We start from the raw sequence: 15,847 nt of genomic DNA, 5'->3' as shown, positions 1-15,847 counted from the left end.
TAACCTATAACTGTGGGTTCTACAAAAATTGCCACAAGAGAAAAAAAATATAGCTAAAGTTACCAAGAGAGGGACTATATGACACCTTATTTTATGTTCCTATTTATACTAAGAGATGACCAAGGAGGTCATTTGGGCATGCTATTTGTCTTCAAGGGGAAAGAAGGGAGCCTAAGAAATTATCTGAAAGAAAACCAGAGAAAGAACCTGAACCATGCTTCAACCCCTGGCTTCGGCTTTGCTCTTTAGAAGCACGAATTCCATTTGGTCACTTATTGAGCTACATACATTTCCCTTTCCTGACACCGGTGCCTTCAGGAGTGGTTTTAAAATTATGAAAATGATTCATTTAAATTTTTCCATTAGAAAAAAATATTATGATTTCTCTATGTAAATTTGGCTTTTTAAATAAACACCCTAAAACCCACTTATTTTTCTTTTTAGTTCTTACAGGTGTTAAAAGTCTGTCTCATCAAGAAGAAAATGCCCGGTTCTATTCACCAATGAAGACAATACTTATTTTACATGTGTCAATCATCATGCACAAGGTATCATATGTACAGGTGTGATATGTGTTTATTGACGTATCTTACTTTGAATGGCCTCTTGTTCCAAGCCGTCTTGTCGTTAAGAGGGGAAATTTCTGGCGAATTGTCTAAAAAGAAAGTCAATTACTTTAGTTTTCAGAAAGTGTGTGGTTCAATTGCAAGTCACCCATGGCTAATTCTAAAAAGTAAACGTTCAACTTCAAGTAAATATTTAGTCTGGAAAAGGAATATCATACACATATTGATAAGCAATAATACATGAGCAGAGGCAGGAAGGTACTTTTTATGAGATTGTCCTCTTTGGAAATTATCTCCATTTCCAAGGCAGATCACACCAATATGTGCTTTTACTTGATGTTACTGCCAAGGCAATTGTTATTTTATCTACTTAGTGGAAAGATTTAGGTTTCTCATCATAATTCTACCCAATAATTAAATATCCATCTCCAACCCTGAAAAAAAATACATGAAACTCTTTCTGCTTGACTGGATCTCCACAGCATTGTTTTAATTTTTCCCCTGTGTTCCTGTCTCTAAATTCACTTTAAAAATTAGCATCTGATTAAAGAACAAAAATCTCTTCTACATAAAGCAGGAGTTTTAATCTGGATTATAGGAGATCCATACATGATCTCCTAAGGACTCCATGGCAAACTTTATGTCTGAGTTAATTTCTTGGAAAATGGTTTTGTAATTTTTAATCAGATTCTCAAGGTGTATCATGACTCCCCAAACTAAGACTACACCATAAGGTGGACTCATAAAATAATAATGCTAAAATGGACATTAAAAGTTGTTATAGAAAGAGGGAACTTTTGAAGAAGTTAATTACTTTTCAGAAGGTCTCACAACAAATTATTCACAGTCTAGGCTACAACCTAAATCACTGGATCACATGCACCATATCATACTATCCCTCATAAACAGATTTTTAAAATAAGGTAATAAATCATTTTATTTTTTAAAATGGAGAAGCTGGACCATAGTATCATTATTTTCTGGACAATGAGTCCCTCTACAGGATAGAATTTGGATTTCAGTTTACATAAGATACAGTGTTTGTGCCTTAACTAAGCTTCCTACAGTTTTTTCTGGGATTTCCTAGGTTCTTGGACAATAGAGCATGATAAGAATTTCAAAGAACAAGACTTTCCCAAGATATTGATAGCGTTTCCTTATTCTCAAAATGAAATCAACATATAGAAATATAGTAATGTCAGTTCTATAGAATCTCATTCTCATTATATAGTTTGGGTCGAAAGAAATGTTTATAAATGAGAGAAATTTAACCAATCCCATCACACCTTGGAGTCTGTGGTGTAAACATACTCAGAGTGAAATGGAGAATTAAGAGAACTATTTATGTAATAGAATAAAAATGTATTAAAAACTCATATACTCAGAATAGCTAAATAATAAACATAATCACCAATTGCATTGACAAGATATTTGTCACTTCTACTTAATTTTGCTTCTCGATACAGGCCAGACCACACTCTTTAATATATCCCTCATAGAAGGGAAATGTCACTGCTCAACTGGAGTTTCCTTTAAGAACGAGTTAAGTGTTCTGATAGCCAGGGTTCTAATATTCAAAATATATAGTAGTGCAAGGTAAAACATATAGTTCAAGATACAACATATCGTATGTAAAGTCAAAGTAAAATATATAGTAGTTCCAGATACAGCTCTTAAGAGACTTCGTCTATGCTTGAGAGACAAGTTGCTTAATATTCTGTATGAAAACTTGTTCAGATAAATTTGTTTCCACGCTGTCTGCCTGACATAACTTTAATTGTAAGGTAGTATAGCCAATGTGTGTCACTTACCTTTCCAAAGGTGGCTGCACAGGCTGGCTCCAATTTCTCTTTCCTGCAGAAATCTAAATAGTGTGCATAAAGGATGCACCGTGGTAAGCAAACTCCTTCACATACAATGTAATTCTCTTCAAGCCTAAGGGAAAAGGCAAAAAGTAAGATCAAACATTTTGTTTGCTGCTCCTTTCCATGCCCCTTTCATATTGATGTGATGCCCATTTTGAATAGAGATTTTATGCAAATGAGTTCATGAATAGACATAAGCAGACTTCCTTTACTCAGGATATTACTCAAAATCAGATCACAGGATTAATGTCAGAAGAGCAAAAATCCCAATGCACGTCTGCTAGTGCAGGTACAGCATAAGGGCTAACATAAAACCACTCCTGCATGACCCACACCTCAAAGAACAGGTCTTACTTCTATGTAAATCCTCACTGTTCATCAGGGTTTGCTCTGTGATATACAAATATTAATGGTGAAGTTGAAGATGGTTTTTTAAAAGAACATTATCAATGCTAAAGGGCTGCCAGGCTTCAGGATGGCAAATGCCATACTTTCATTCAAAAATTAGTTCTGAACCCCACATAGTTAGGGAAGCATGGTGATGCATTTATTTGGGAAATACTAAGAATAAACTCATTTCACTCAGCTCCGAAATGGTACTGATCTATTTCTATCCCACACCTTTTAGCTGTGAGCAGTACTATAATTACCTAAACCATTCTGCACACTTGAAACATTATGCAATTCCCTATAGATACCTACAAATATGACAAATGCACCTCTATGTTATAAATATAATACAAACTTTGAAAATATAGAGATAATTCTATTTAACTTGGACATCTATAATTGCAATTAAATACAATTTATATAAATGTAATGATATATATTTAAGGGTTACAAATATCTGAACAGCAATCAAGAAATCAGAACTTGTAGATTCTATTTCTAGTTTTTCTAACAATTCAGTAGGTGATTTTGGCTAAAACTTACCCATTTTATGTATAGTAAAGTCATAATTATTACTATATGGGAACAATGCAATATAGAGCATACATTCAGATTAAAATTGGGTGGAACTTTTTAATATCTCTGATTTACATATTCCCCAAGGTACAGGAGATAAAAGGTAAAGGATATATTCCTTAAGCAGATAAAGCATCAGACATCTATTTTGCTATAAAGAAGAAAAATAAGAATCGAAAACAAAGATTTGCATACATAAAACCAAACACATAGTTGACAATGAAAATCTGAGTTACTCAGCCAGATTTTTCACTTTCACTTTCAGTTCTAAATTTACCATCCCCAATATAATCTCAAAATACAAATAGCTCACTTAGTTTTTAAAATATATATATAATACATGTTTGGCGAAAGGGTGTGGAAAATTTAAATAAAATGACAGGATTTTATAGTTTCAAAAAATATGAAAATCACTGAGAAACACTCAACTATTTAAAAATTGTATATTAATGACATGCATAGGATGCCTATTTTCCCCCTGGCTGTTTTGATGTTTTTGTAGGCATTGCTTTTGTCTTCAAATTACGGAGTAATCCTAGACATGCATACAAGGTTAATTTGGAGTATAACTTTTTAAAAATCATAATGCATTCATATTTATAAAATAAAAACCCAAGTTTGTTTCCATTCACTCAATTTGAACTGAAAAAAAAGTGGAAGTGATCATTCAAAAGACCTCCACAATATATCTGAAATCAAAACATTTTTGTCCCAATTCTCCTAATGAAAATAGTTGTGTCCCAAATATTTCAGATTATCAGCTCAATTATTTACTGCTCTGGTCTTAACCAGTAAGTGTGACATCAGCTTCAATAGTTAAGCCATAACTTTAGAAGATTATTGGTTTATATTTCAAATATTTCAAGGGGTTGAAATATATAATTATAAAAATTAAGTATATAAGACTATAATTCAGTGTTATAATAAATAAAAATAAAATTGTATTAGTTTTTTATACTGGGTTTTTTGTATTTTTCTAAGATTTAGATAATACTTTACATATAAACAGAATATGTAACTAATCAGTGAACAGACTTTTTTACTTACTTGCTTATTACTTAGAATTTGGGAGAAAATTTATACTCCTATTTCTTCACACTATGAGAGGACGTTTAATATTATATTTTACTTTAAATCCCTCTTTTCTTTTAGATCAATATTACAAAATGTTCTTTATAGAGAAAGCCTACTGATAAGTTGTTGGTTTTAAAAGATTTTCCACAAAATCCAATTTGTGATATTTCACTATAATAAATCATATATGACAAGTGCTATAAAAATAGTTGAACATTTATTTAAGTTATAGCACAATATCTTAACTGATTTTTCTATATGTTCTAGTTCAAATGCATTTCCTCTTATGGCCAATAGATAGTTTTTAATTTGCCTTCTTTTTTTTTAATTTGCCCTCTTACGGATAAAGGCAATGTTAAGATCCTTCATCCTTTCAAATTGTTTTTTAAGAGTCGTGTTTTATAAACACAAAGCTACCAAATAACAAACATATAAGGAGCAAACTGATTCCATGTTAAGCAAATAAGTCACAAAAGCATTCATTACTGCTTACATCTGAATAAATTCTAGTTTTAGTCAATAATGAGCAAAGTGACGGCGGTTTTTATTTGTATTGCACATCATTTTTCATGGGGACCAGACTATGTCTCTATGCCAGATATTCAGTGGGGGGGAAAGAAATTGGGTACGTTTCTAATTTGTCTTTTAAACTTTCCACAAAAGAAGTTTGAGGGAGAGGCAGAATGAGAAAAGCAAAGGTTCTGAAGATGCTGACTTTGAAAAGGCCACAGGTGCTGAGTACCGCTGCGGGCGAGGCTTACTTACCACTGCAGGGTGAGCTGCGTCTGCTTCTTCTTATCCTTCATGATCTGCGTGATGGTTTTCTTCTGGGACAGGTGTGGGTCCGCCGCTCTGGCTTTGCTCTCGTGACTGTCCGAATCCTCTTCTTCAGAGGAAAAGTTACCATTGCTTAAATGCATTTCTGATCGCAGATTGAAAAGGCGATAAAGAAAATCAGAATGTAAAATTAGTCAGTCTCTTAATGCGCCTTTGCGTCAAACGGGGGTGGCTTTGGGGGTGGGCGGGAGAAGACCTACGGAAAGTCCCTTCCTGTCAAGTTAACTAAGATTTCCCTGGAGGGAAATGCAAAGATCCGAACAGAACATTCTGCGTGTCTGTGTGTTTGCGGCGTGTTTGTTTCTACTCTCGGATGCCTTTTACGGATGCATCCTCCAGGTCCCGATTGCATCCCGGGGGGAGTGGGCACGCACCTGATTTCACTCCGGCCCGCAGCTCCGCGTCCTCCTCCTCCTCCCCGCCGCCCCGCGCGCCTCCCGGCGGCGCCTCGGCCGCCAGGTACGCCCTCTCCTCGGGGTAACCGAGCAAGCCCTTGCTCAGGAGCTGCACGCAGCACTCGTCCCGGACCTCCGCGGAACCGGGGGGCGAAGGCTGTGCCTGCGGGAAGGCGTCTTCCAGCTCCGGGATCTGGGCCATCCTCCTGGCGGCGGGAGCGCTGGGCACCGCCGCGCCGCCGGCTCCCGCGGAACCTCCCGCCGGGGGCGGGGCGGGGCGGGGCGGGGCTGGGAACCGGGCTGCGGGGCGGGGGGCGCAGGCTCGGGATCCCCCGGCGCCGTGGAGGAGGAAGGCTTGGCCCAGGTACCGCTCAGATCGCCCTGGGCACCGGGTGGCCGAGGGGCGCGCCTTTCCCCACCGGTCTGCGGTCCAGACGGATGCTCCACTCCGAGCTCGCTTCCTCACCTGCGCCCGGAGCCACGGAGTCCCATTCCCTGCATCTCCTCCCCCTCCTCCCTCCCTCCCTCTCCGCTGGCACTGGACCCCGAGGACACAGCCAACCCAGAAAGGCCAGAGAACGCTCCACTGACTTCTCTGGGGAGAGAGCCGCTGTCCCCCTGGCCGCCTGGACTCCGTGAGCCCAGGCCTGGGAGCGGGGGACCCCAGGGCGCCGTCCAGTGATGCCCCGCCTGGGTGGTGAGGGCTCTCCTCCGTGACTTGGGAACAGACTCCATTGCATCCCAGGAGTCCAGACCGACCTGCTGGGCGCTCCAGGGCTCAGAATCCCAGGCCTTCGCTTTCCTGGAGGTTCATTCGCTCCCATTTACAGCATTTTGTTATGTAACCGGGTCCCTGCGGATTCCTCATATCTTATACCTCCGAGCAGGACAATGGACATTTGTTAAAGTGAAAATGAAATCGCAATACGTATTTCATCTCCAAAGTGGCAAGAGAGTCCTGTGTGTTGAAGATGATGACGTGTGCTCTCTTTAAGATGGAGAAATCAGTAGAGAGGTGGGGTGGGTGCTGCCTGATGGCCACGGAAGAGCATCATCTTGCCCAAACAGCCAAGATTACGGGTATATTTAAACCTTTCCCACGTTTTAGCACCACTCGTTGAGGACCAGGTGGGAGGTGTTCAGGGTGGTAAGGCCGGAAGCACACTACTTGTTGAGAAAGGCATGACCTCTCTGTCAAAGGCTCTCGGCTTGCCTGGACCTTCCAGCAGCTGGGTTCCGTGAATGGCAAGTACTGAAGTTGCTTAAAGGAAGAATCAGCATCACCTGTGACCAATGAGCAAGGCTTGCATGGAATGGAAAAGTTATTTCCCAGATTGCAGCCGTTAGGGACTATCCAGGAACCGAAGAAGCACTTTCTGTCTACAATAACTGCTCAAGCCCTAACCGGTTTGGCTCAGTGGATAGAGCTTCGGCCTGCGGACTCAAGGGTCCCAGGTTTGATTCCCGTCAAAGGCATGTACCTTGGTTGCGGGCATATCCCCAGTAGGGGGCGTGCAGGAGGCAGCTGATGGATGTTTCTAACTCTCTATCCCTCTCCCTTCCTCTCTGTAAAAAATTAATAAAATATATTTTTAAAAAATAATAAAATAACTGCTCAAGCCCGACCAGCATGACTCAGTGGTTGAGCATCGACCTATGAACCAGGAGGTCATGGTTCCATTCCTGGTCAGGGCGCCAGCAAGGGTTGCAGGCTTGATCCCCAGTGTGGGGTGTGCAGGAGGCAGCCAATCAATGATTCTCTCTCATCATTGATGTTTCTCTCTCTCTCTCCCTCTCTCTCTCCCTCTCCCTCTCCCTTCCTCTCTGAAATCAATAAAAATATAATAAAAAATAAAATAGAATAACTGCTCAACTAGTAGCTCTGACTGGGCCAGAACCCACTATAGTTGTTGCCAAACAGCTACCAGTTTCATGAATAACATTTTTTATCACAATCATTACAAAGACAGGGGTGGGTGTGTCTTAAGCTTAGAAAAGGGACTTCAGCTTGAATTGGGATCCAGAGCTAATAACTCAGCCCTAGACCAGAAGCGTCTCTGTTTAGAAAGTGCTGTTAAACCCATTCAAGTGTCTAGACATTCCATTGGATTTTTAGGGCTGTGATGAGATATCTTGCCTTGTAACTTTCCATACTATAAACCCCAATGAGTGGCTAATGCTAATAATATGTTTATTTGTTGTTCAGTAGCACATAGGTGCTTGTTATATTACTCTCTTTTCTCTAGATTAAAATTGTTTCAAAATAAAATTTTGAAAGCAGAATAAGTTTTTTACCTTTAATAAAATTTGCCATATAATTGTTTGTAAATACAAAATATTTACATAATTCTAGGGATACAAATGTACACATAATATATCTTAAAGCTAAGGAAATATATGTGTTTCTTAATTATAATGTTATTACTGTTAAAAATGGAGAGAGTACAATTAAAATATTTTAATATTCACTTCTCTAGTTATTCACTCTACTTTTTATTGAAAGTTATTTTATTCAACCTTGACATTCACTGTCTCCAGTAACCCTTGTCCTTCACATGTAAATAACTACTGACCTCTCTCTCCATTTCCAATAAAAGATGTTTTAATGGTGTTTTTTTTTTAATATATTTTTATTGATTTCAGAGAGGAAGGGAGAGGGCGAGAGAGATAGAAACATCAATGATGAGAATCATTGATAGGCTGCCTCCTGCATGCCCCCTAATGGGGATTGAGCTTACAACTCAGGCATGTTCCCTTGACCTGAATAGAACCTGGGACCCTTCAGTCTGCAGGCCAAGGCTCTATCCACTGAGCCAAACCAGCTAGGGCTAATGATCTTTTTTAGATTAATATAAAACTACTTGTATGTTTGCAATAGTGAAGAAAGAAAATAGATTAGGTTAGTCCATGTACAAAAGCAAATAATGTATTGTTTTATGTGTATTTGAGAACTGCTTCTTATATAAAGTTATAATAAATACATGTAGTAAGTAGCAAAACTATAACTTGCAAATCAAATTAAATCCTATATAATAAAAGCCTAATATGCTAAGTGTCCAGTCGTCCGTTCAACCAATCAAAGCATAATATGCTAATGATATACTAAGGCTGCTCAACTGCTCGCTATGATGGGCACTGACCACCAGGGGGTAGATGCTCTGACCGGTATGTGAGCTTGCTGCTGGGGTCCGGCTGATCCGGACTGAGCGAGATGGGCCGGACATGTCCTGGAGCCCTTCACGGTCCCTCCCTGGCTGAGCAACCCCCCATGTCCCTCCCTGGCCCCGATCGTGCACCAGTGGAATCCCTTTGCCTGGCTTACGCCCTCTCACAATCCGGGACCCCTCGGGGGATGATGGAGAGTTTCGGCCCAATCAGCAGGCCAGGCCGAGGGACCCCACTGGTGCACAAATTCGTGCACCGGGCCTCTAGTATTAAACATTTATGTTAAACAGCAGCTGGTATATAGTAAATACCTAGTAAATATTTGTTATAAAAATGAATGGAAAGTAGTGACAGCCCTCCATTCTCTCCTCCATGTAACCAAAAGTAAATTATCGTGACCTGGGGATTCAAGGGCAGCCTGGGTCCAAGGAGGGCAGGCAGAAGGCTTCACAGAGAATGCAATATTTGAACTAGTCTTGAAGGACTGGTATGCATTCAACAGGTGAGAGACAAAAGGAACAGAATGTACAGAACAAAAGCAAGAAAGAACGTGGCCAGTTGGAAAAGTCAGTAGTTGGGTAAGACTGAATGATAAGGACCATCATGGGACATGTTGGAACATGAGCTAAGGTCAGATCTTGAGGGGCTTGTTCAAGCTAAGAAATGTATACTTTATTATAACTAACAACAACAAATCATTGAGGGGTTTTAGGAAGAAAACATCATAAAGAATGAGTGGGTTGTGGATTGATAAAATGGAGGCTTGAACTAGGGCAATTGCAATGAAGGCAAAAAGAAAGCAGTGATTCAAGACATACTGAGGATGCATACATAGTGACTGTGATAGATCTGTTGCAGTACTGGTCCCCAATGATTCAGGCACCCTACACCCATGCCTTTGGGTAATCCCCTCCTATGTTGACTCTGAATTTGGTTATTAGCAAACATGCAAGCAGAAGCTTGAAAAGTACTTATACGCTGGGGCTTCGCTTCTCTTGCCGATGCTAGAAACCCTGAGACCGCCACCATGTGGCCGAGCCTGGGTTAATTTGCTAGAGTCATCAAACCCATCACTCCAGCTGACAGCCAGAATTAATCAAAAGCTAGAACCAACTGCCAGATGGGTGAGTGATGTACATGAAGCCACTTTAAAATAGCCAGACTCAAGCTGACTTGCTAGCTGAGTGCAGCTGCATGGGGAGTCCTGGTGAAACCCAGCCCAGCTGAGCTCAACCCAAATTGCTGACCCCACAGAACTGCATACTAATAAATGATGGTTGTTTTAAGCTATTTTAATCTTGGGTGGCTTGTTACACAGCAAAAACTAACTGATGCAATAATGGATTGGTGACAACTTTACATATCAAAAAAAAGTTGGTTGAACTTTTAGAGACATCGTAGTAGTAGTAGCAAGTGAGAAAAGCAGTTTTTTGGAGAGTGAGTGTGGAGCAATTTTTAAATTTTTTTAAATATATTTTTATTGATTTCAGAGAAGAGTGGAGAGGGAGAGATAGAAACATCAAAGATGAGAGAGAATCATTGATTGGCTGCTTCCTGTGCGCCCCCTACTGGGATGGAGCCCGAAACTCAGGCATGTGCCTTTGACCAGAATCAAATGCGGGACCCTTCAGTCTGCAGGCCAAAGCTCTATCCACTGAGCAAAACTGGCTAAAGTGATTTTTAATTTTTGATGGGATTTTTTGTTTGTGTGTTTTTAGATGAAGAAGACTAGAACTCAAAGGTGAGGGAGATTTTGAATAATATAACTTGCTTTAAAGGGTTCGTATAAAGATCAAATGCAATAGTATACACAAAAACACCAGGTGAAAAATAATCGTTACCTTATAAGTCTGTATATAAATAGATTATATGTACTTTATTTTCTATTTGACTTCTTAAGGAATTCACACAGGTAGATTTACACCTGCAGATACACATATACATCCCATTTTGGGGAGAAACTTGGGAGTGTCCCTGTCCACTCTGAAACAGCACCTGAGAGTTTCTGCCTATAGGTGGCATGTCATTTTCCCAGGCATATCTCTCCTTCCACACCCAAACCCAGAGAATTCTGCTGTTTGAAATGAAGTGTCCACACAGAGACACACACTATGGGTGTAAACAGTAAGGTATTCCGAGTCTGAACCCTTAATCCTCCAAATAAATTAAACATGTTTAAGGGCTACACTCTTCTTCATTTTTTAACATTTTACTTTCAGTATTATGTACACCACCTATTTTCCTAGTGGCCTTGAGCTGAGGTGTCTATTGTTTCAGAAAACAAATTATGTAACAAAATATGCTATTTTTTTCTAGCATTTAATTTCAAAGCCTAATATGTAGTTTACAAGATGAAGACAAAACAACTGCTTCATGTCATGTCAGTGTTCATTTGGGAGAAACAGCAACAGAATGATTTTTAGTCCTAACATTCCTATCATAATGAGGCAATAATTGAAATTAAGAGATATGTTGTAAGTATGAATTTTAGTCATGTTTTATCTACTATCAGAAATGATATAGAATAAATTAGATCATTTAAAATTTAAAGTAGCATGCATGATTTATCCTAAGTTTGCCCTTATTTTTTGAAATCAATAACTGGCTCCAAACCTATTTTTCTTTTTAGTGTACAACTGTATATCATTGTACAGTGGTGAAATGTACTCTAAATAGTTCCTTTACTTACAATTCCTGTTCCTTGAAAATTAAAGACTTTAGCATTTACTTATTCTCAGACTTCCAACTTCTTGTATTTTATAAAAATGACTTGTGAATGTACTGATTACAATCACTTCACTGTATATACTAATTTGACTAATAATCATTAGTAATTTTGATGAATACATTGCCTTTTAAATACAATATTGAAATCAATAACTCTTTTTAGAACTCATGTAATTTCCTCAAACTACACAAGATTAGTTTTGCTTAAATCACTATTATGTGACTTGTGACTGAGTGTAATGGATAACTATGCCTCCTAACTCCAGGCTGTGGTTCTAAGACTGTATGTACAGTGCATTTATTTCTCATCTCTCACTATGCTTGATAGCTTTGAACCCAATATATCATCTCTTCAGAACAGTTTGTCAATTGGAGGAGCTGAGTAAATGCTACTCTTTCCACAACATATGGCTTCTGGGTGCCAGTAGAGGATAGAAAACCATTGAATCTATAATAATAAGAGCATAATATGCTAATTAGACCAGACGTCCTTCCGGATGACCTTCCAGGGGCCGAGCCCCTTGCAGGAATTTCGTGCATCCAGCCTCTAGTAGTATAATAAGTAAGTAAATATTAAGTCAAGAGAAGAGCTACTTGGTTATATCTAATGCAAGGATTAAAATGGTAGTTCTTAAAGTTGTACTATCTGCAACAGAATTACCTGAAATACATGTGGTATGTGCAATACACACCTCAGAAGCAGAGAATCACTTGAAATAAATTTTATCAATATTGCATCACAAATGTATAATATGTCTCACATCAAGACAAAAAAAAATTGGCTTGTAGAAGGCGTGAGGGGAGATGTGTCCCAGCCATAGTCTAATATCTTAGGGATGCAATAAAGGATGCTTTCAGGTGGATCATGACGTAGCCTTGGCTCAATCCGAAAGGCAGTGTGGAGGAGAGAGTTAAAGGAAGGAGGAGGGGGGAGTGTGGAGGGCAGGAGGAAGAATGAGAATGTGATCACAGGCTCTCAATGGTCTCAACAGTGCTTTCCTGGTTTGGTTTTTTGTGCCATGGTACATGTAGGTCATGAAGGATAATGTTAGACCAGCCCACTGGGGTAAACACATGAGTCTGCTCCCAGGAAGGGGTAAGCCTACCAAAGATGCTGAACACCCCAAAGGAGATAAGGGATCAATGCCATCGTCTTGGGGTCACCTTGTTGGGAACGTGCTCCAAGGAACATCCACCACTTCTCTGTTCCTGTGTTCAGCACTACGTGCTCTTAGCAAAGCCTGGGCACTGGTTTTGTTTCTCTACTTTGCATAACAAGAAGGCTTCCACCAGGAAGTTGCTGGGTCATTCTCCTGCTCCTTGTAAAGAAGCATTTGGGATAGCCTCCATTTACACAATCAGTAAATACTATTAGGTGAATATGGCATTATATGTAGAATATTTTTCTTGATTATTGTATGTTATTTACATTTGAAGGAAATAAATAATTTAATAATTGTTGCATTAGAAAGCATATATAATTTACATATCTTGTGTTTCCAGTTAGCCATTTGTGATGATGTGAAGTGAAATTTTAAGAGAATTTTTATTACTACACGGAAAATTAAAAAATAGAATATAAATATGAAATAAGAAAATGAAAAATATAGAGAAAGGCAATAGAATCCATTTTTATCCTTAAATCAAAATTATTTGTTGATCATATTCTATCCTAAAAAAAAATAATCAGCCCAGCTGGCATGGCTCAGTGGTTGAGCATCGACATATGAACCAGGAGGTCATGGTTCAATTCCCAGTTAGGTGCGATTCCAGTCAGGGTTATGGGCTCTATCTGATTCCCAGTGTGGGAATGCAGGAGGTAGCCGATCAATGATTCTCTCTCATCATTGATGTTTCTATCTCTCTCTCCCTCTCCATTCCTCTCTGAAATCAATAAAAATATATTTTAAAAACAATCATACATTTCAGGTTAAAAAAATAAAGTGGGGAGAAGGCAACAATAAGGGATAGAGGAGTCAAAAAGTGACTTTCATAGTAACTTTTATAAAACAAAAATAGTTAAAAACATCAAATTATTATTACAATAAAAATGCTTATTGATCATTTTTCTAAATTCTTTAATACTAAAAATGTGAGTTTCCAATATACATAGGTCAAATTATGTTGAATTTTAGCAATATATCTTTCAATACTAATTGAAGATATTAAAATAAATCAGAATATACTATTATAACTTTGAAAATAATATATCAACTTAAAATTAAATGGCACACAGTACTAAAAGTAAACTATAGTAACATTTACACTAACGTGGAAAGCAAATAATTACACGTGATTACACATTTTGGGTTGATTGATTTGTAATTTTTGTTTGCTCACGTCTCCAGAAACAACTCATTGGCAATCAGGGCAACATAAAATCAGATGTAAAACCAAAGTGCACATTAAGCTTATTCACAAACTTACAGTAAATGTGAACTAATTTTTAATTTTATGAACTGAATAAATAACCACTTCATCCTTACAGCATAGCTATTATAACTGCTAATTTATAACTTAAGTCACATTGAAAGAGTAGTTGGTTACCTATTTCTAACTATAAGTTAATTTTGAAAGGAGACATGAGAGACATAAATGTTAATTGGTCTCTCCAGAGATATAAGGTCAATTATCAAGATCATTATATGACTTGCTCGTGAACCATATAAGAAAAATTAAACTAATGGAAAATTCTCCTATGACCAGTTTCCATTAAATAATCTATGGATTGCCAGCTGCCTCCAGCATTCACTTAATGTTAGAAATAACAGGATTGAGAAAAACCATTTAAAAAAAAGGAAATTGCCAAAGTTGAGACAGGAAGTGATTAAAGTTAAAAGAAAGAGTTTAGTAAAGTCAGGGTCATGGTAGGATGAGTTCTATTCTGACCCTGTTCCGGGGTATTAATAATTACAAGCCCACAGAGGGGGAAAAATAATCCCATGTGCCCACGATATGTATATGTTAGACTTACAATTATATCATCATCACTTGGATGAGACTGAATCCAAATTATTAAGCTAGAAAAATTGGTACTCATTCAAATTTGTAGAAATATGAATACATGTCATAGGTAATTCAAAAGTTAACTTTGTAAAGTGATCGTATTCAAATTCATGACCTTCCAATGTTTTATGAACATTCTTTGTACCAGGAAATGGAAGGATATGATGTTTCGTTGCTTCATTGAGTGAGCAGTAGGCATGAAGGGCTCTGTGTATGGGTAGCTGAGTGGAAAGCCCTGTAGGAAATGCAGCTCCCTCCCTATCTCAAAGCAGAATGGACTGGTTTGTGGGGAAACTGGAGGCAGAGGGGCCATTTAGGAGGCCGTTGCAATCCTCAGACAGAAGATAATGTGGACCCAGTGCTTTAGATTGAGTCAATGATTTGTTCTCTCGCCCAGTGATAATGTTTAAGATTATTTCTTCCTATGCTATATTCACTCAATCCAAAGCATCGTTTATTATCCTGTGATTTACTGTATCGATAAAGCTCTTGGAAAGGACCCCCACATGTAGTCAATGCTCAGTACACGCTAATCATTACCATTATTAGGAGTACATTATATCTTTAAAACTAGGAATTTTCAGATCTTTCACTAATTCAATAATATTATTCAGAGTCACCAGTAGGTGGGGATGTTGAACAATATTTTTCTAGGTTGTCACAAGACCTCTTTCTGACTTGAAAAAAAAACACACAAGTGGCCTATGAGTAAACATTTGCCCTATTATATTACATCGTCTTTTTGTAATGGAAAATATTTTCGAAAATTAAAAATAATTTTAAAGGCTTCAAAGTAGCTATAAAAATGAGTGGATTCAGCCTAGAATGTGAACTCAGGATGCTGGAGAAAGGCCCTCTCACTGCATAGGTTCAACATTTCAGCCTCCTGCCTCTGAGCTGCCTGGTAGACTCTAAATCAATGTCTCATCTCATTTTTGGACTCAGTGCTTTAAGGGTAGATTACAGCCCTAACCGGTTTGGCTCAGTGGATAGAGCATCGGCCTGCAGACTGAAAGGTCCCAGGTTCGATTCCGGTCAGGGGCATGTATGTGCCTTGGTTGCAGGCACATCCCCAGTAGGAGGTGTGCACGAGGCAGCTGATCAATGTTTCTCTCTCATCGATGTTTCCGACTCTCTATCCCTCTCTCTTCCTCTCTATAAAAAATCAATAAAATATATATTTTTTAAAAAGAGTAGATTACAAAATATAAATGATGAACAAGTGCCTGTGTCTGACGCACATGCT

General features: G+C 38.5%; 1 protein-coding gene across 1 annotated transcript in view; it reads right to left on the bottom strand.

Moving 5' to 3' along the window:
* The window catches only part of RFX6 (regulatory factor X6), a gene marked incomplete at both ends in the record, with an annotated part of 43,176 nt that extends 37,271 nt beyond the window's left edge, over nucleotides 1–5,905 (bottom strand). Inside the window, 4 exons of the mRNA XM_079781457.1 lie at nucleotides 594–655; nucleotides 2,378–2,501; nucleotides 5,237–5,393; nucleotides 5,683–5,905. Coding sequence (XP_079637583.1) covers nucleotides 594–655; nucleotides 2,378–2,501; nucleotides 5,237–5,393; nucleotides 5,683–5,905 — 566 coding nt within the window. The remainder of the gene's footprint in view (nucleotides 1–593; nucleotides 656–2,377; nucleotides 2,502–5,236; nucleotides 5,394–5,682) is intronic.
* Between the last annotated feature and the right edge of the window lie 9,942 nt (nucleotides 5,906–15,847).

Source organism: Cnephaeus nilssonii (genome assembly GCF_951640355.1).
Source record: "Cnephaeus nilssonii genome assembly, chromosome: 9".
Taxonomy (NCBI): domain Eukaryota; kingdom Metazoa; phylum Chordata; class Mammalia; order Chiroptera; family Vespertilionidae; genus Cnephaeus; species Cnephaeus nilssonii.
The sequence above is the reverse complement of the archived record's forward strand: the minus strand, read 5'-3'. Positions and strand labels throughout refer to the sequence as shown.